Below are 21,738 nucleotides of genomic sequence, written 5' to 3' on the forward strand. Positions count from 1 at the left end.
TTAAATTCTCTTTAAATCCTATTTATGTCTTTTTATACCATCTTTTTATATTGTTTTGTGTTTGTTGTTTGTTGTGTTGTTGTTGTTTTTTTTACATCTTGTCTTGATGTTTTATGTATTGCCTTAAATTGCCTCGTTGGAAGGTGCTATACAAATGAACTTGCCTTGCCTCAACCTGATATTCGACATTCCTGCAACTGAAAGTAAACTTTTCGTTGCCATTAGTTTATTGGGAGGAGAGAAGTGACAGAATCGTGGTTTGGAAGAAGACAATAAAATCAGGATTCTGGATTGTTTGTTTGTTGTTTTTCCAGGACGATGAAGATGAAGGTGTTTGTGATGTTTGTGATCCATGTGCATGGTAAGAAAACCTTCCTCATTCTGTTCTCATGATCCCTGCTGCTTTCCAAATGAAGACAAGTTGAATACAGCCTCATTTATCTGCAGACACACACAGCAGTTAAAATAAGAGTCATAAGGTTTTCTAGACCAGGAGGACAATCTGCACACAGACCAAGCAGCAGCCACTGCCTGAAACATTCAAACTCTTAATTACTTCATCTTTCTCTAATCTTTATTGTCTTAATCTCTGTTTAACGGCTCTGTGATTATATTTTCTTGGAATAAACAAAACTCACCCAGATGAAAGATTATTAAGGAAAAAAACAAGACAAAAAACATATTACCACTGGAATATCTTGTGATATACAGTACGTAGTGAGTGAACAACTGAAAGAGTTCTTATCTGATTTTGAATCAGTTTTTAGTAAAAAAACATTACAACTACAGCCACCATAAACATAATAAATGATTTTATCAAATCTCTAGACAACAAGCAACATTGGGCAGCCCTTTTTATTGACTTATCTGAAGCATTTGAAACTGTGGATCATGTGATATTGAAGCAAAGATTTATCAGTACAGGACTGTTTGAAAATTATCTGTCAGGCAGATCTCAGTGTGTGCAGGCAGAAGGTGTCACTTCCAGCTCCCTTCGTGTATCCAAGGGCGTGCTCCAGGGATCGGCCCTGGGACCACTACTATTGTATATATATAATATATATATCAACAGCAAATTTCCTCTTTTATGCTGATGATACTGTGATATACTGCTCTGCGTCTACACCAAACAGGGCTCTTTGTCAGCTACAACTGACACAATGTGCTCTGTGTGATTTAAAACTTGTTTTAAATGCTGACAAAACAAAACTCATGATGTTTTCAAATGTAATAAGATGTACAACATCAGCCAGGACAAGCTGTGAGGAGAGAGAAGTGCGGCAGGTAGTGTTGATGCAGCTGTTTGACTTTAATATGAAGGTAAATGCAACTAAACACAAACTGTAAATGACTTGTTAAATAAACAGAGTGCAGCTGATGACCTGTAATGATTTCACAGTTCAGTGAACATCAAGTTCAAATAAACCACGAATTACATCCAATTATTACCAGATAAAAGTTAAAAATCTCCTCCAGATATATTTTAAGATATAAGAAAATACCCCCACTTTGAATAATAATTTGTGTCTGAAATGGTTTTTCAGCAAAGTTCAATTATCTAGATAAAAATTCTTAACATCTCTTTCTCTCATTAAAAAATCCAGAATCTGTGAGTCTGTAAATATTGTTGGTTTCTAAATTGGACACCAGCTGTCTCCTCCTTCACTGTGTTTGTGCTCTGGAGGTTTCAAGTTTCCACATCACACTTGTATAATTTGCATACTGGATGGTGGTGATGTCATAAATCCTGCAGGTATGTCCAGGTATTAAACTGAGATCTAAGGTGAGCTCAGAGAAACTCTGCACAGTAAAAGAAGAACAAGAAAAACAGGTTTACGACTGGAACTAAACTTTAAAGTTTTAGTATCACATTTCTCTGTATATGCTCACTCACCCTTGATCGCCCGTTCTTTTTCAATTAACAAACACTAAACAAGGCGAAGGACACGACATATACAGCCACACTGACCCATTTAGATACATCACAGATGCAGGTCTGACCCACATCATTGCTGAGTATTATTCAAACAGGAATAAGGGAGGTGGGACATCCTTGATGCTGGCAAACCACAGCAATATCCAGGTCACGCCTGAAGAAGGCAAATGAGGTTAACCCTATATGTCTGTGTATGTCCTCCCAGTTTCCCAGCATGCCTCGGGTGTTGAGGTGTATGAAGGGGCGGAGTCTGTCCTGCTGCCCTGCCTGTTCTCTACTTTATTACCTGAGGACTCCATAGTGGTGTGGAGCCGTCTCGATCTTAATCCCACGACTGTCCACCAGCACGAGGAGGATGGTGATAAGCTTGATGGTCAGAACCAGCGTTACAGCGGCCGGACGCTGATGTCAGCTGATGCTGTAGAAACTGGAGACCTGAGCCTCACTCTGAGGAAACCCCGCCTCTGTGACAGCGGAAACTACACTTGCAGCATCCACAGCAGCGGATATGAAGTAATGCGGACAGATGTAGAGCTGCTGGTCACAGGTCAGGAACAAACTCTAACCCTCCTTCTGTAAATACAGGTCAGAGGTCAAAGGCAGCAGTGGAAAGTAACTAAGTACATTTACTTAAGTACTGTGTTTAAGTACAATGTTGAGGTACTTGTACTTTACTTGAGTATTTCCATGTGATGCTACTTTCTACATTTCAGAGGGAAATAGTGTACTTTCTACTCCACTACATTTATTTGACAGCTTTAGTTACTTTTCAGATGAAGATTTGACACAATGGATAATATAACAAGCTTTTAAAATACAACACATTGTTAAAGATGAAACCAGTGGTTTCCAACCTTTTTGTCTTTTGACGTCTTACAAAAAGCAGTGTGTAGTCGGGGTCACATTTCACATGTCTATGAGTTGTTAACAGCTCCACCAAATAGTGATTTTTCCCTCTAAACTTCTCACATGCTTTCATTTCAATAAATGTTCAAATGATCCAATATTTCAGCAAAAATCAAAGATTAGAGAAAAAGTCGGAAAACTGAAAACAGATTTGTGTATCAGAACTTTGTTTTTTCTTCTTTCCTCTCCCATTAATCATCTCACCACCCCTCAGATTTATCTGCTGACCCTTTGGAGGGGCCCGACCCCTAGGTTGGGAACCACTGGACTAAACTAGCTAACTGTATATAAAGTAGTGTAAACTAGCTCCACCTCCAGCAGCTACAACAGTAACATGCTGCTCTAACACTGATGCTTCACTATTAATAATCTAATGATGTCATATATAATAATATATCAGTCAGAGGGACCAAACCACTACTTTTACTGCAATACTTTAACTACATCAAGCTCATAATACTTATGTACTTTTACTGCAATACTTTAACTACATCAAGCTCATAATACTTATGTACTTTTACTGTCGTAGGATTTTTCATGCAGGACTTTTACTTGTAATGGAGTATTTTTACTTTGCTGTATTGGTACTTTTACTGCAGTAAAGGATCTGAATATTTCTTCCTGCGCTGCTGCTGACAGTTTCTACAGAGGATCATGTGATTGTCAAAGGTCGACATTTATCAGCAGAGTGTTGCTGGATAAGATGAACTCTCTGGTTTTACCTGCTTTTATTTCAAACACAGCACTGCTGCAGAGAAACAACATGATAAAAACATGTGAAATCTGTTGCAGTGTGGAAGCATCACCAAACCCTGACACACCAACAAGTATTTTACAGCTAAATGTAAAAATGTTTTCATGGTGAGCAGGTTTCAACTGAGACTTCACTGTAAATCAGTTTTAATTCACAGTGCTGCTCCTCGTCCTGATAAACCCTCCCTGCTCTTTCAAACACAACAAGCTCCACTCTGTGCTCATACTTCCTGGTTCCCTCCCCTTCAGATCTACAGTTTGAGGATGGGTCTAACCAACATGTCAGGCTGCATTCACTGCAGAGACACATGTTGTTCAGATCAGAGCTCAGACTTGTTTCACTTCCCGGATGTGAAACTCAGACAGTCGTTGCTACTGAGAGCTGAAATGGAGCAGAAAGGAGTTCAGCTGGACCGAGAAACAATCAGCTGTTCGATCTGTCTGGATCTACTGAAGGATCCGGTGACTATTCCCTGTGGACACAGCTACTGCATGAGCTGTATTAAAAGCTTCTGGGATGGAGAGGATCAGAGGAAGATCTACAGCTGCCCTCAGTGCAGACAGGCCTTCACACCGAGGCCTGTCCTGGTGAAAAACACCATGTTAGCAGATTTAGTGGAGCAGCTGAAGAAGACTGGACTCCAAGCTGCTCCTGCTGATCACTGCTATGCTGGACCTGAAGATGTGGCCTGTGATGTCTGCACTGGGAGGAAGCTGAAAGCCCTCAAGTCCTGCTTGACTTGTTCGGCCTCTTACTGTGAGAATCACCTCCAGCCTCATTATGATGCAGCTCCGTTAAAGAAACACAAGCTGGTCGACCCCTCGGAGAAGCTCCAGGAGAACATCTGCTCTCGTCATGATGAGGTGATGAAGATGTTCTGCCGTACTGATCAGCAGAGTATCTGTTCTATCTGCTCTGTGGATGAACATAAAGGCCACGACACAGTCTCAGCTGCAGCAGAAAGGACTGAGAGGCAGAGAGAGCTCGAGGTGAGTCGACAAAACATCCAGCAGAGAATCCAGGACAGAGAGAAAGATGTGAAGCTGCTTCAACAGGAGGTGGAGGCCGTCAACCGCTCTGCTAATAAAGCAGTGAAGAACAGTGGGAAGATCTTCACTGAGCTGATCAGTCTCATCCAGAAAAGAAGCTCTGATGTGAAGCAGCAGATCAGATCCCAGCAGGAAACTGAAGTGAGTCGAGTCAAAGAGCTTCAGGAGAAGCTGAAGCAGGAGATCACTGAGCTGAAGAGGAAAGACACTGAACTGAAGCAGCTCTCACACACAGAGGATCACAACCAGTTTCTACTCAACTACCCCTCACTGTCACAACTCAGTGCATCTACAGACTCATCCAGCATCAATATCCGTCCTCTGAGATACTTTGAGGATGTGACAGCAGCTGTGTCAGAGCTCAGAGATCAACTACAGGACATCCTGAGGGAGAAATGGACAAACATCTCACTGACAGGGACTGACGTGGACTTTTTACTGCCAGAACCAGAACCCAAGACCAGAGCTGAGTTCTTAAGATATTCACGTGAAATCACTCTGGATCCAAACACAGCAAGCACACAGCTGTTATTATCTGATGGGGACAGAAAAGCAGAACGAACGAGTCAAATACACTCATATCCTAGTCACCCAGACAGGTTCACTGAAAGTTTGCAGGTTCTGAGTAGAGAGAGTCTGACTGGACGTTGTTACTGGGAGGTGGAGTGGAGAGGGGGAGGAGTTCGTGTGGCAGTCTCATACAAGAATATCAGCAGAGACGGACTTGACTGTGTATTTGGACTCAATGACAAATCTTGGATGTTAGATTGTTGCAAATCTTGGATGTTTTCTCGTGACACTGACAGTTCTACATTTTGGTTCAACCATATCTCAACTCCTGTCTGGGGTCCTGTGTCCTCCAGAGTAGGAGTGTACCTGGATCACAGAGCAGGTATTCTGTCCTTCTACAGCGTCTCTGAAACCATGACTCTCCTCCACAGAGTCCAGACCACATTCAGTCAGCCTCTCTATGCTGGACTTTGTCTTTGTTTTGTTGAAGACACAGCTGAGTTGTGTAAACTCAAATAGACAGGAGTCATTTCAGACTTTATTTTGAAGGGTAACAATCAAACCAGCATCTAAAGGGTCCGAAGTGACATCTGTAGGTATGTTTACAAGCTGTTTGATATGCTGCAGCTGAGCAGCTAATTAGCATCTAGCTGCTAACTGACGTTAGTGGTGAATGTTTGTTTGGTGGCTCGTTCAACACGCTGCAGGACAAGAAGTGTGTTCATGTTTCTAAGTTATCATCAAGTTTTGATGATGTGGACAGAGGCTGTTTCATTTACTACCATGTTTAAAAGAGGAAGGTATCATGCCTCATATTGCAATAATTGAGCATTGAATATTTTATATATTTTATTTTATTTTATTTAAACATTGGACATCTTAAATGTTGTTTGTCTTGAATGTTCTCATTTAAGACCATGGGCAAAAGTTCATTGCTGTTTCTGGCTGTAAGTGTGTTACAGAATAAATAGAAAACAAAGTTTTATTTGTCTCCCCTTTTTTTTTGGTGATCCTAAAAATGATCTGATCCATGACTCAAATCTGTGATACAATCTGAACCATGAGTTTTGTGATCCGTTGCACCCCTAGTGTTAACATGTCAGCTTTGTAGACTATATTTTGTATGTCATGCACATAGATAAGAGTGTGTAAGTCATGTATTTGATGCATGCATTAATACTTTCTGATGTGAACCTACACTTTTAGATCTGTGAATGTTTTTAGTGTTCAGTCTTTCTAGTATTCAGCACTGATCTGTTCCTGTATCACATTATAAGCTTTGTGGTACTTTATATATTTCTGTATACCAAGAAAATACAGGAAACACGTGTAAATCATGTGATATCTTGTCTGTTTTTGATGAGAACATAAATCTGTTGTCACAATAGAACAATACTATAAATTTAAATTTCACTTTGTTGGTAAAATCACACATCTGAACCAGTCCATGGCTAAAATGAGCTCTTCTTTGTTTAGAGACAATATGTATATGCTAAATGTCTTTAAAAACACAGCCTTTACACCACTCAGGGGTTTTTGTTTTTAAAAGCAAATTGTTTTATTGGCATATAAAATTGCCCCCCACCCCTCCAATTTCATCAGGTGGGGGACAATGATATAGTTTGATGCAGTATGTTGGTTTTCCTCCTTTCCTCCCCAATTTTTTAGTCACCAGTTGTCACTGGTGTGGGGGTTGAATGCAGCTCATTTTTGTAGGATACAGCAGAAAGGCCTACATACATACAGTACATTATATACAAACTTTGAATGAAGTTTGGTGTTATTATCATTTATTTTACAATAATTATAGGTCTTATATTTATAATTCAGTAGTGGGGATGACCTATGAGGGGAAGGGAGTTTTTCCTTTGTTAGGGCCTGAGCACCCAGCGGTTTGCTCACACTCTCCATTCAAATGTTATTACGATTGAACTGAGCTCAGCGTCTCATATGTGCAGAGTTTTGATCAAATGATTCCTGAATGACTTCTGCAGTAGAAAAGGTGGAGTAACGTTACCTGTGATGGTTCAATAAATCCATCACAGCTGTCAGGAAACTAATCACCACTGTTTTAGATGCATTTCTTTGTTGCTGATTAATATAAATGACAAAAACTCTTCAGCACAGCAACAAAATCAGTCACAAGAAGTTTTAATCAAGTCTGGATTTAAACTTTACAAACTCGTCTTCATCAAACTCTGAACGACACTTAAGAAAACTCTCAAGTACAAAGTTCAGAGTGAAAGAGTTTCTGGCTGAGTGTGAACAATAAGACACTTTTATCAAGTGACGTACTCACAGCAACATGGAAAAGTCACTTTCACTCAACTAATCACATGATTGATCACATGAAGGAATAACAAATCAGAGATATGGATGGACCCGACACCCAAAAACTGCCTCAATAAACTCTCATTTTAGTTTATTGAACTGCTTTAAATCAGAAGGAAACAACATGTTGACTCCAGTTTGAAGCCGTGAAGACACCATAATAGATGTTTGCTGAAGTTTACAGTGTTACAGTTTTTACTAAAAAACTCATATTTTAACATCAACACTAAATTAAACATGTGTGGACTCCATCAAGTCCAGTCATAATATGATTAAACTATAAACTGAACATATAATTATTCACATCTGGTCACAGAAGTCAGAGAAATCACAGCCTGCAGCATCAAATCTCACTTTCACAAGTTCTGTTTACAACCTGAAAGCTGATGTGAATAATATTTGCAGACTGGAAACTCTTCTCTCCCATCTTTCCTATGTGCCCTGAATGCAGCGTCAGTGTTACAGGATGTGACTTCTGTCAACAAACTGACACAGTGTGATATTACAGATATCCTTAGGTTCATTTATAATATATAATTTCATTCATCATATCATTAATCTGCTTCTTCAGGACTGTGTCGATGTGGCCCGACAACTGTCATCACATTTTGATTCAAATGTCATTAACCTCTGATTCACGTACAGAAATAAATGAGGCCCCCACTTATGATCGGTGAGTAAAGAAATTACAAAAAGACAAATACAGAAATCTCTCATGTAAAATAAGTGTTTGGCAGAAAATGTTGTGTGTTTGTTTAGGATCAAATTGTTCATAGTAAGACGCTGATTTAGAAAATAAGTTCTCAGGGACTTTAATTGATAAGGATAGGACAACATGTTAGTTAACCTCATGTTGTTGTGTTTGTTCCCCACAGAACAGTATACTTTCCCAGCGGAGGCTGGCTGTCTCCTGGCTGTCGTTCTTGTTGGCGCTTTGGGTCTGTTGGGTATTTGGGTTTATTTCTGGAACAAGATTATTACAGGTATGTTGTGTGTGTGTGATTGATTAGAAGGCTGATGGCTTCACTATTCTGTCTACACAGAAAGCATTTCAGCAACAAGTGTGTCTGAGAAAACACAGACGCTTCTATTTTATTCAGCACAGCTGTCTATCTGGCTCGTATTTCACTCACACTTTACAGTGATTGTGTGTTGGGCTCAGAGTGCTGCCAAAATGTGGGTGAGCTGCACTCAATACTGTGCCTGAACGCATCCTCTGTAGACATAGCGTAATGCAAATGAAATGTATCTTTACTCCGGGCCTTTCCTGATCAGCTGTGTAGATTTTTGTGGGCCAGAAGAATAGCATTTTCTTCATTTTTATGCAATAGAATAGCATTAGGCTGCTTTCAGATCGACATGTCAGTGACGTGCTCGTTACTCAGCACATCACTGTGGTTACACTCAAACAGAAGAAAATAATCTAGAAGTCTAAAAACATGCTTTGAGTCGCATTTTCATACAAACAGCGTGAGTGAAACATAAGCTGTATTGATTAAAATAGAATCGTATCTGTTCCTTCAGACACTCGTGAGGCAAATGACTGAAATACACAGTTGAAAGACTTTCTGTGTAGACATGGCGTCAGGGAGATTTCCTGTACTTCCTTTAAGGTCAGTTGATTTGGTTGCAAAGGAAAAGGAGAAGCTGCCGCACATTAACATTTGCTCCCAAGTTGCAAACCTGATGAAGACCTTGCAGGCTGAAATGCTGCATTAATGAAAACTTGGGAGTTTATGAATTTCAGTGTGTGGCGCCCTCTCTTTTCTTTTGTTGCTGCTTTTTGTCCTGCACCTGTCCTGCAGACTTTGGACTTGGGACTCAGATCCAGGGTCAGGTCTCAGTTACTAGGTACCAAGAGGACCTATGTAGACCTCTAATACAGTGTATCTGTTTGCACATCTGCTATTGTGTTTTGTTGTCGTCTCAGTCCCACAGGTGGAGGTAGAAGAGGGGGTGGAGTTTGTTACGCTTCCTAACAAAACCACAGTTCAGCTGCATGAGGACGTCACAGTGGAGTGGAGCCACTGTGGCCTGCAACTCATGAAGGTCCATGTTTTTCATAATGCCAGTGACCATCCTGACAAACAGGACCAGTTTTACTGCGGTCGCACAAACATGAATGAAAAACCACTGAAAACTGGGGACCTCAGTCTGACCCTGAGAAAGCCTTGCTATGGGGACAATGGCACCTACATCTGCACCATCCACAAGGACAAAGATATCCAAGAACAGAAAGTAGTGCAACTTCGGGTCAAAGGTCAGTACTGTAGGTGATACTCCTACCATCAGTATCACTGCTGCTGCTGTCTGTACGGTTGATGTTGTGGTTTGTTGTTTCTCAGCCGTCCAGGAGGAGGTGAAGGTCGGGGAATGGGCCGAATCCGTCACACTACCTTTCAAAACTACAGCTCAGCTGCCTGACGACGTCACAGTGGAGTGGAAGCGCTCTGACCTCAAAGCCATGACGGTCTGTGTGTATGAAAATGGCGAAGAGCAACCTGACAAGCAAGACAAGTATTACAGAGGTCGCACAGAAATGAACAAGGACCCACTGCAATCCAAAGACCTCAGTGTGACTGTGCATAACTCTGGGTACAGTGACAGAGGGACATACATCTGCAGTGCCTGCATGGACGGAGTCATCCTGACACGGAAGGTTGTGCTGTACCGCGTCCAAGGTCCGTACTATAGAGACAGCTCAGAGGTTACTCAGTCCCTCCAGGAGTTATTCTGTGATTATTGCAGCAAAAAATGTTTGATTTTGCAGAAGCTTTTCTCAAAAATTGCGATACAATTTGCGACATTCAGGTATAGCGCAGGTTAAATGAAAAACAAAGCGACCACTCACACCTATAAGGGTATATACAACTCATGTATGAAACCACAGTTCAGTTTCTTCACAGACCTTGATGCAGCCACTTCAGTCACAGTGATTTGCCTGTGTTGTTTATTAATTGCAGATGGTTAGGGTTACGGCTAGGGTAGGGTTAGGGTAGGGTTAGGGGGTTGGGGTTAGGGTTAGGGTTAGGGGGTTAGGGTAAGGGTTAGGGTTAGGGGGTTAAGGCTAGGGTAGGGTTAGGGCAAGGGTTAGGGGTTAGGGGTTAGGGTTAGAGCTAGGGGGTTAGGGTTAGGGTTAGGGGGTGAGGGTTAGGGGTTAGGGCAGGGTTAGGGTAGGGTTAGGGTTAGGGTTAGGGTTAGTGTTTAGGTTAGGGTTAGGGTAGGGTTAGGGTTAGGGCTAGGGGGTTTGGGTTAGGGTTAGGGTTAGGGGGTTAGGGTAAGGGTTAGGGTTAGGGTTTAGGGTAGGGTTAGGGTAAGGGTTAGTGTTTAGGGTAGGGTTAGGGTAAGGGTTAGGGTTAGGGTTTAGGGTAGGGTTAGGGTAAGGGTTAGTGTTTAGGGTAGGGTTAGGGTAAGGGTAAGGGTTAGGGTAAGGGTTAGTGTTTAGGGTAGGGTTAGGGTAAGGGTTAGGGTTAGGGGGTTAAGGCTAGGGTAGGGTTAGGGCAAGGGTTAGGGGTTAGGGGTTAGGGTTAGAGTTAGGGGGTTAGGGTTAGGGTTAGGGGGTTAGGGTTAGGGGTTAGGGCAGGGTTAGGTTAGGGTTAGGGTTAGGGTTAGTGTTTAGGTTAGGGTTAGGGTAGGGTTAGGGTTAGGGCTAGGGGGTTTGGGTTAGGGTTAGGGTTAGGGGGTTAGGGTAAGGGTAAGGGTTAGGGTTTAGGGTAGGGTTAGGGTAAGGGTTAGTGTTTAGGGTAGGGTTAGGGTAAGGGTTAGTGTTTAGGGCAGGGTTAGGGTAGGGTTAGGGTTAGGGTTAGGGGGTTAGGGTAAGGGTTAGGGTTAGGGTTAGGAAAAAGTGCAGCAATTTAGCAATATTGCAGGCTCTCGGATATTTCTTGAATTAGTGTGAATTATTGCAATTGCAGAACCATGGAGGAACTGGTTGGTGTCGACCAATCCTCCTGCCTCCATATTACTGCGACCACTGCTGTTTTTACCATTGATGTTGTGGTTTGTTGTCCTCAGTCTCCAAGCTGCTCCAAGCTCCGAGGGAGAAGTCTGCTGAAAAGCTTGACTATCAAATCCCAGCCAACATGCCTGAGGACGAAACAGCTGAGTGCAGTCCTCATGACCTCAAACCTAAGATGGGCCACAGGTACCAAAATGACCAGAAACAGCCTATCAAACAGGATGAGTTTTACCAGCCACACAAAGATGAAGGTAATAATAATTAATGGTCATATCATTAATATGTCTCATCAGGTGCTAAATACCATCAAGTATTGTGTCTCCGTCCTGTCATGTCTTAATGAAGCTGTAAGGAACATAAACGTTGTCTATCATCACTTTAACAGGTGAAGCTAGTAATGTTACATATTCCATGTCTGAAAAGAGTTTTAGGTTGTGTTTGTTTGCCTTTGGTTGTGTTCTGGAGGACTCCACGCTGTCACTGACTGTTGTATGTGTCCTATTTGCAGAGAGAAGACAGACAAGAACTAAAACAAAACAGGACCAAGAAGAAACAGATGACGCTGGAATTGTGCTGTTGTTAGCCGGCTCCACTGATCCAGTGTAGTGTTCACTGTTTGATTGGACTCGCTCGGTGGTGGTAAAGCCTCAGGTCATTAATGGGTCATCCTTTTAAAAACCCTGATAAATATGCAGTTATGCTGCAGCTAATGGGATGACAGTGCACGGTTGCTGGTTGTCATAGTGATGCTACACACTTTGCCACTTGTGAGTTTTCCAGGTTCACAGCATGAAAATATTTGTCACTGTAACACAGGTCAAAGACATGCTGAGACGACTGAACCTTAATGAAAATCAGATTAGAGGTGTTGAGTACAAATCTGTAAACTGAGCTGGTTTCACTGAATCACTGTTCACACTGACCAAACCAGTATCACCAGTAACCACAGGTGACTCCACTCCAACCAGGCAGCTTTTTGTAATTGTTTTCAATCGCAGTGAAGCTTTTTGCTCATATCTTTGTATTTCTGAACATGTTTTTTTTTTTTTTGCTGGAGCGACCTGAAAGCCTCGAGTTGAAAAAAATTCAACTCAAAGCAGAAAAACACCGTCATTAGCATTTTTTCCAGTCCGTTCCATTTTTTGTCCAGTCGGATAAATTGAGAGATGAAGAAAGTAAAAGAAAAACATTCAACCAATTATCATACTCACATATATAAATTGTTTACTTTAAAGCTATAATATGTAACTATTCCGCCATAAAACAACTAGACCTGTGTTATATATTTTGTTGAGTTGTTTACTTACATTATCCCAAATGTTTCCAATAATTTTCAAACCCAGAAAAATCATTTTAATCAAGGTAACGGTCTGTTTCATTGGTCGCCTGTCAATGGCGTCATATCTCTCTACCAAAGAGTATACGCGCACAAGATGATCATCATCTTTTGTGCTAGCGTTGGCGTTGTGGTTGTCCACCACAATGACGTTGCACAGAGTATACACGCACAAGATAATACATCGGCGTTGTGGTTGCCCGCCAGAAACTGTCATGAATTGACTTTTATTCAGTTTTAAGCCACATTTTTTATGATAAACCTTTTAGATCTTGGTTGTTTTTGACTGTATCTTTTAACTAGATGAAGGATTTAAGTCATCGGACATCTGGATTTTAAGTTATCAGAGAAACAAGCTGAGTAAACATTAGCAGTAGCTCGGCTAACAGCCCCTCTGGACATCCTGTGTCCGCCAAACAGTGTCGGGGAAACACTGATTTTTAACGTGAAACTGCTTTATTCAGTCTTTATACCGGTTTTATTACCGTCCGTTTGTTCTGGAGAGGAGGAGACCTCTGAGGATAATTCATCTCCCGGTAACAACATCCTGAACGATGAACGATGAAATAATCCTAACAACTCCCATGATCCCACGCTACTTCACGACATCATCAAACTCTGTCTCTTGTTATTGTTTTGATTGAGTGGCAGAAATGACATATTGTGTGTTAAAGTTCAATATTAATCAGCACCATAGTCTAGACCTGCTGTTTGGGAATAGACCTGTATTATTTAACGTAATATTGATGTCAGTTAATATGTGATATATTTTAATTTAATGTACTGTGATGTATCAGTGAAATCAGTTGTATGTGAAGCTTCCAGTTGGTGCAAAGTAACTCTGAGTATTTGTTATTTGTTTTATGTTTGTTTACCCTGAAAAACAAATACTTTTATAATAAAAAAATCGACTGTTTAATCCAATATTTTAATGCTCAGACAGACTTTGTTCAGCATTTTAACTGACTTCATCAGAGCCTTACTCCATCAGCGTGGAAAACACTCTGCCTGGACACTGCACCATGACCGGCTCAGTGCACTGGAGGAGTTGTGCAGAGGACAGAATATTTCTTTTATCCAGACTATTAGAAGGGTCTTTGAAGAAGAACAGGAGTGTTGTTATACGACCTTGTTTTATCTACGTAAAGGAGGATTAGTGTTGCTTCACTCTGGTCTCACCAATAAAACCAACCTGTGGTGTTACTTTCAAATAATGTGACACTTTAATAGAAGACATCCACAAAGTATTATTATTATTATTATTACATTAAAATAAAGGACATAAAAATCACACTTTAACACCTGAGTGACAGTTTTCACAAAGGGAGTTCTTTGCTTATGGACAATAATCCTTTTAAAGTATATAAAGTAAATATCTTAAAGTCTTTCATGGTCAGTCCGCCTTAAGAGAGTCCGCTGAACCTCTCGCTGATCTCCCACAGTTTTCTGGCCACGGCGTCGTCTCGGGCTCGGGCAGACACTTCCTGTGCGGCGCAGCAGGTGAAGTAACGCCCGCTCAGAGGTTCGATTCCCTCCTGCAGGGCGCAGTGCAGCGTGGTCTGAGCACCAGCCTCTGTGTCTAGGAACAGCAGCCGGGCAACGGGCTCGATGAAGAGCATCTGCCACAGGCTGACGTGTCTGGACAGCTCGGTCTTCACGATGCCTGCAGGGGGAAACGGCGAGGATACACATGTTCAAAACAACGAAAAATATACTGAGAGCTGCAGAAAACAACATCACAGTTTAAAGAGCAACTGATATGACAAGATATGACACAATAAGATACAATATGATGGTGTGAGATACCTGCACCTGAAACTGATGGAGGATTAGGAAAATAAAAAACAGAAATGTAAATTATGTGATGTGTAAATAAAGGACTCAAACAAATAAAGACGAGCAACATGGTGCATTAAGAAGTACTCAAAGTACAGATTTAGCATTGAACTCCTATAACATTAGTTGTGTTTTCTTGGCTGTTGTCTGAATTACAATCAAATCAAATCAAAGTCTGCTGCAGAACCAAAGATATCGTCTTTTTTATTCCACACATTCTTCTTCCTTGCCAAAATCTGGCGCCTACATTACCCACAATGCAACCTGACCACCAAGAAGTGACATTATTTGTGGCAACCTGTCAGATTATATATATATATATATATATATATAAACACTACTTTTTATTCACAAAGAACACCTGTAAACATACTGAGTTCCCCTTTAAGGGACAGGTAAGTGTGTTACCTGGGTGGACACTGTAGCAGGTGACGTTGGTTCCTTTCAGCCTCTTGGCGAGCTCGTGGGTGAAGAGCACGTTGCACAGTTTGCTGCTGCAGTAAGCCTGAAAGAACTGCCAGCTGTAGCTGCCGGTCCCCAGGTGTTTGTTCACCATCAGAGCCTGAACACACATAGACAGCTTCATCAACACCTGAGACAGGTGACGTGACGGGCATGTGAGTGAGGAATGTTCAACGCGGAGAGCACGCAGGTACGAAGGAATGTCTTTGTGCAACAGCGTTAATACGACATCATGTCACACCTAGAGCCCGAAGCATCACAGAGGCAGCTGTGATGCTGACAGGCAGAATGTTCCTCAGTCTGTTCAGTAATCCAGGACACAACAAGTGAAAGATCTGATAGTAAGCTGTGTGGACTCTCCTTTAAGGCTGTGTTCTGTCTCCACTTTATTTATTTTATACACCAACAACTGTATCAGTCAGCATTCCAACAGATTTTGGATAAAGTATGCTGATGATACAGCGGTATACAGCAGTAACTGTGGCCTCCCACCAAGAGCCGGGTTCTGCTTGAGGTTTCTACCCGTTAAAAGGGGGTTTTTCTTACCGCTGTCGCCAAGTGCTGCTCATGGGGGAATTGTTGGGTCTCTGTAAATTAAAGAGTACGGTCTTGACCTGCTCTATGTGGAAAGTGCCTTGAGATGACTTTTGTTGTGATTTGGCGCTATATAAATGAAAATTGATTGATTGATTGATTGATAACTGAAGTGAGAGAATAATAAATACACTCAAACTGAACAGAACACGTAAACTTTACACATAAGCATCTTTCATTGTTTTCTGGGAGGCTTTTGGGAAGCGTCGGGAACCTGATCCGTTCATTCCTGGAGCAACAAGCTGCTTATGTTTGGTCAGTAACTATGAAAAAATGGCTGTTTTGATTGGAATGGTGATTGCAAAAAAAAAAAGAGTTAATCTTGTGAGTGTTGAAAATGGAATCTGTTCCCACTAGGGTTGTGCAGAGAGTCCAGTATTTGTATTTGTATCTGTATTTGTTGAGGCAGCAAAATTATTTAGTATAGTAGTATTTGTATTCGAATTCAAAGTGGAAAGAGGTTTAAAAATCCTGTTTTTGTTACGCTTTTAATTTTAGAAAATTAAAATGCTACAATAAGTGTTCATGAAGTGTTCCCTTGGGAGCTCAGCTTTATCTCTGGGGAACACCCCCAACTCCGGGAGTGATGTCCAAATTAAGAAATGTGCGTCATGTAACGGGTGGATGTGACTCCTCTCGTTGAGCCCTGCTGATAGACGTCACAGCGGAGCAGAGGAGAGACACTGAGGTAGTGATGTAACCGACCTGTGTGCTGGTGTTTAACATGTTTTTTTTTTTCTTCCCGAAAACAAATCATTTTTAAAATATTTGTATGAAAAAAAAAAAAAAAAACACTATTTGTGCTTTGCCGAATAATGTATTTGTATTTGGGCACACCTCTAGTACCCACGTATGATTTGTGGTTGAGAGAAATGGCAAACACATCACACCTGGACAGACTGAGACTGAGGACGTGTGTTTAGCTGCTCCTAATTAACAGCTGTGTTGAAAATTAAAAATCACAGCCGGTCAGAGAAGCAAAGAGCTGAAATTTTCTGGTTTTAAGAGAGAATGATTAATAAACCTGATAATAAAACTGATGTCGTGTGCTTGTGTTTGTCACCTCGAAGTCGATGTGTCCCCAGCGATGAGCCATGGAGGACAGGGTGATCACTCGTCCTCCGCCCGCCTCCTTCAGCCTGTCCAGCAGCTGGCAGGTCAACAGGAAGTGACCCAGGTGGTTCACCCCGAACTGGATACCGAAACCGTCCTCCGTCCGTCCGTCAGCCACCAGACCTGCAGGACGGAGCTCAAGGTAAGTTCAGACTGACACAGCAGGCTGCATGCAATGACATGTAAGAATATTAATATGTAAAATACAGTTGCATGAAGGCGAAGCAGACACACCGATCTCACAGCATCACCAGGGACCAATCACTGACCTCCTGCCCTCAGGAAGAACATACAGGTGTATCTGAGCAAAGACCTCCAGCATGATGGAAACTATTACTGATAACTGTGTGTAAATACGTGCTGACTATTTTTTATATTTATTTTATTCCTCATAACCATTTTATTCTATTTTACTGTGTAAATAAGTGTTGGCCGTCTCCTTAATATCTATTTTATTCTATTTTATTAACACTTCTATCTTATATTTTGCACTACCTGGCTCAGGGAGATACTTGCTTTGCTGTTCTGTCAACAATAAAGATACTATTAAAAATACTTTTTTAAATTAAATAAAAAACATGCAAAAACTAACATCTTAATCAAAAAATTAAATGTACGCAATACTTTAAAAAGTATTAGATATTACATATAATGTGCTTGAAAGTTAAAAATATTGAAAATTATTAAATAAATGTATAAAATAAGTGAAAAAGTGTACTTATTTACTCAAATATAAGTGAATATGTACAATAAGTTTGAAAAATTGAATAAATGAATAGATCTCACCTGCTAAAACTGTGTTTGATTTGTTCATCTAATGAGGACTATAAATACAATTTCTGTTTTAAAAAATACTGAAAATACTGAAAGTAATTCAGTGATAATCAGCAGCAGATCTCATCAGCATCTGTTCGTATCTGTGAATCTTTGTTACTGTGAACGTTTGTCAAACTCATCATGACATGAACTCATAGCTGCGTATCAGGTGTTCATATTATTGCACCTGTCAGCTCAGCGTCATAACTCACCGTCACACCTGAAAGTGATGTCAGTTCACCTGTCTGACAGCAGCTGCAGCTCTTCAAACTGACAGTAGAATCAGTGTTGGATCTTCTCTTTAACTAAGTCTCCGTGTTCAGGTTCAGGTTTGAATCAACTTCTCTGAACGCTGTCATGTGTGTTTGTGTGTTTGTGTGTTTGTGTGTTTGTGTACCAGCGTTGTTGATGAGCAGATCCAGTCTGGACTCAGTTTTTAGGAAAGTTTCGGCGAAGCAGCGGACGGACTTCAGACTGGCCAGGTCCAACTGCATGTAGAGCACGTCAGTACTTCCTGTCTCCTGGAAGTCAGGTGGAGAAAACGTTGGATATTTAACCAGAATTATTCAACAGAGATAGAATATAACGCAAATATTAAAGTAAAACAAATCATAAAAATAAATTCAACAGAGAGAGCAGAAAGGTTGTTGAGAGCTTCTTTTACTCTTTATTAAAAACATTTTCAGGTGTATTTCATTCAGAGGGATGGAGAGAATATTATTACTTTCATGTTTTATTCTTTTATTTGTAATTTCAAGAAAACAGGCTCCTAATGTCTAGATTTCAAAGGAAGACAAAGCAAAACATGAAATATATCAAATGTTTAGCTGCGTTTACTGTGAAAATCTGTAATTTAATCTGATTTTGTTAGTTCATGAAATAACAAGTCAGTCTAATTATCAGCCTAATCGTTTCATAGACTGAAGCTGTGAAGAATATTCAGATTCAGACGACTTAATTAATCCCAGAAGGATGAATCGGTTCTACAGTCTGACCAGATACACACGAGAGAAACTCACAGGCGAGCAGCAACATGTCAGAGCCGACAGAGCTCACGGCTGCAAGGATCACCAGCAGCAAACACACTCTGGCACCATCAGGTCGCCCCGTAAATGCAGGTTTACACGAGGAACCAGACGAAAAGCAAACAAAACAAAAGTAATTTGCATAAGTTTAAAGGAATGAAGCCTTCAGCAACACTCTGGCACCCTCAGGTGATCGTTTAGCAGCCTAATAGCAGAAGGAATGAAGGTTTGTTCTCCTCGGAGGGCATCACAGTGAATTCACTGGACAGAACATGTCCATACTTTAGTTTTGAGGAAATTCAACCAGCATAACGAGGAGTAGATTTCCTGATCTTCTTCTCTCTTACCTGTTGTATGTCTGCGATGGCGGCCTCGGCTTTGTCCCGGTTTCGGCAGGCCAGGATCACTCTGGCTCCCTTCCTGGCCAAGTGCAGAGCCGTGGCTTTACCGATGCCGGTGTTCCCTCCTGCAGCGGGAAAAACACGCCGACGTGAAACACTGAAGGAAACACGGTGAGGCGGAAGACGGACACCTGAACTCATCTCTTAGAAAAACTAAGAGACACTACATCAAAGTTTGTGATGCAAGTCAAATTCTTACATGGGAAATCATAATTATGGAATACTAAAACAATATATTAAAAAAAAATTGGATTTGTTTAATTTGATCCATATAATGTGTCAGAAAAGCCAACGAATCACTGATTTGTGTTCATTAAAATATTTGTTTTAAAGGGTCAGTTCGCCCAAATTATGACTTCTAGCGGCACCTCGACATGCAGATAGTTTCTGGTTTTATGGGGAGATTAATGGTGCAAAAAAAAGCACTTTTATGTAAAACAAAAATACCTTCAATCATTCAAAAGTCTCTGTTTTCAGATTGATAAAATTCTAAACATCAACAAAAAAATTTAAAAATTATTAAAGGTTCAGTTACAAACAAAGAAAAACAAAATCATCATCGATTAATTATTTTCTCAATTCATCGTTTTGTCTATAAAATCTCAAAAAATAGTGAAAAATGTTATAATTTCCCAGAGTCAAAGGTCTTCAAATCCAAAACCCAAAGATATTTTACTGTCATATATGACAAAGAAAAGCCTTAAATCATCTAATCTGAGAATTAATATTTGTTTATTAAAATATCTGTCAATCAACTCATTGATTCATCAACTAATTGTTGCAGCTCTAGTTGTCAGTTCAGCTCTCAGGTGATGGTCAGTAAATGAAGGTTTCATCGTAAAGCTGGAAACAGTTTATGTCCATTTTGTGGTTATGTACGTAAGTATAAATACAGTATGAACTAATGTTTGTATGGAAATACATGTTAGTGGTAATAAATGAGAACAATGATCAGTGGTTCTTTATGTGCAGTGATGAAAGTAACTAAGTACATTTACTCAACTATTTAAGTACAGTATTTGAGGTACTTGTACTTTACTTGAGTATTTCCATGTGATGCTACTTTCTACATTTCAGAGGGAAATATTGTACTTTCTACTCCACTACATTTATTTGACAGCTTTAGTTACTTTTCAGATGAAGATTTGACACAATGGATAATATAACAAGCTTTTAAAATACAACACATTGTTAAAGATGAAACCAGTGGTTTCCAACCTTTTTGTCTTTTGACGTCTTACAAAAAGCAGTGTGTAGTCGGGGTCACATTTCACATGTCTATGAGTTGTTAACAGCTCCACCAAATAGTGATTTTTCCCTCTAAACTTCTCACATGCTTTCATTTCAATAAATGTTCAAATGATCCAATATTTCAGCAAAAATCAAAGATTAGAGAAAAAGTCCAAAAACTGAAAACAGATTTGTGTATCAGAACTTTGTTTTTTCTTCTTTCCTCTCCCATTAATCATCTCACCACCCCTCAGATTTATCTGCTGACCCTTTGGAGGGGCCCGACCCCTAGGTTGGGAACCACTGGACTAAACTAGCTAACTGTATATAAAGTAGTGTAAACTAGCTCCACCTCCAGCAGCTACAACAGTAACATGCTGCTCTAACACTGATGCTTCACTATTAATAATCTAATGATGTCATATATAATAATATATCAGTCAGAGGGACCAGACCACTACTTTTACTGCAATACTTTAACTACATCAAGCTCATAATACTTATGTACTTTTACTGCAATACTTTAACTACATCAAGCTCATAATACTTATGTACTTTTACTGCAATACTTCAACTACATCAAGCTTATAATACTTATGTACTTTTACTGCAATACTTTAACTACATCAAGCTCATAATACTAAGATGGACATGTAATGACATATTAAGTTTATAATTATTATGTTAATAAATTCTAACTATTCTAAGACATATTTTATATTATTACAACTGTGTCATTCATCATCTGTTTGTACAGCAGCAAACACTAATAGTTTACATTAATAAACACATATAGCCTACCTGCTAACAACTACATTATAATGTATTATAAACCATTTATTAACTGTTTATAGACGGATAATAAACGTTAAGACATATTCGGGGAATTTTGATGGTATTTTGTGCATTTACAGACTCACTCTATAACAAAAATCAGAGAGTTTACCTGTGAATAATCTTTTTTTTAACCTTTATTTCTTTACCTGTAAAGCAGCAGTAAGACGCCTCCGCAGTCAGAAAGTCTCACCTGTGATGATGACGGTCTTTCCCGCCATCCCTGCGTTTCCTTTACATTTGGATCTTTTGAAGAGAGTCTGTGTGAGGACGATGTATCCTCCCAGCAGCGCTCCGGCCAGCAGCAGCAGCACAAACATCTTGACTGTGTTGGGAACGACTGTCTGACTGCGGAGGACTGATTTATACACCTGCTTGGGACTCACCTGTGTGTCGGACCGGCTCTACCTGTCTCTGAGGCGGGCAGGCGTGTCACGGCTCGATCCGGTCCGACTGGTTCTGCTGACGTCGCTCATCAAAATTCCTGCTGCTGTCTGACTCTTTACCCACTGATCTACCCTGAACCCCGAGGAGGAGCCCTGCAAGCTGAGACTCAGTTTAAATACCACGCATGTAGTTTAATATTAATGGAGGAAAAAGATGAAACTTCTATTTCTATATTTAGATAGATAGAAAGATAGATAGAA

At 40.4% G+C, this 21,738-nt stretch overlaps 2 protein-coding genes across 2 annotated transcripts; one reads left to right on the top strand and one right to left on the bottom strand.

Moving 5' to 3' along the window:
• The first annotated feature begins 3,697 nt into the window (after positions 1-3,697).
• On the top strand, positions 3,698-14,019 carry LOC137199617 (E3 ubiquitin/ISG15 ligase TRIM25-like). Its single transcript, XM_067614024.1, has 6 exons — positions 3,698-5,537; positions 8,362-8,469; positions 9,417-9,746; positions 9,832-10,167; positions 11,501-11,695; positions 11,953-14,019. Exons 1-6 carry the CDS (start codon positions 3,701-3,703, stop codon positions 12,048-12,050), a joined length of 2,904 nt encoding a protein of 967 aa, XP_067470125.1. The 5' UTR covers positions 3,698-3,700; the 3' UTR covers positions 12,051-14,019.
• A 43-nt stretch (positions 14,020-14,062) lies between these two features.
• Positions 14,063-21,672, bottom strand: LOC137199619 (dehydrogenase/reductase SDR family member 13-like). The gene is made up of 6 exons (XM_067614026.1): positions 21,285-21,672; positions 18,974-19,092; positions 17,999-18,122; positions 16,736-16,908; positions 15,025-15,178; positions 14,063-14,443 (listed from the first exon to the last, which is right to left on the bottom strand). The coding sequence occupies exons 1-6, from the start codon at positions 21,409-21,411 to the stop codon at positions 14,184-14,186; spliced, it is 957 nt and encodes a 318-aa protein (XP_067470127.1). The 5' UTR covers positions 21,412-21,672; the 3' UTR covers positions 14,063-14,183.
• Positions 21,673-21,738: the final 66 nt, after the last annotated feature.

Source organism: Thunnus thynnus, chromosome 16 (assembly GCF_963924715.1).
Source record: "Thunnus thynnus chromosome 16, fThuThy2.1, whole genome shotgun sequence".
NCBI lineage: Eukaryota > Metazoa > Chordata > Actinopteri > Scombriformes > Scombridae > Thunnus > Thunnus thynnus.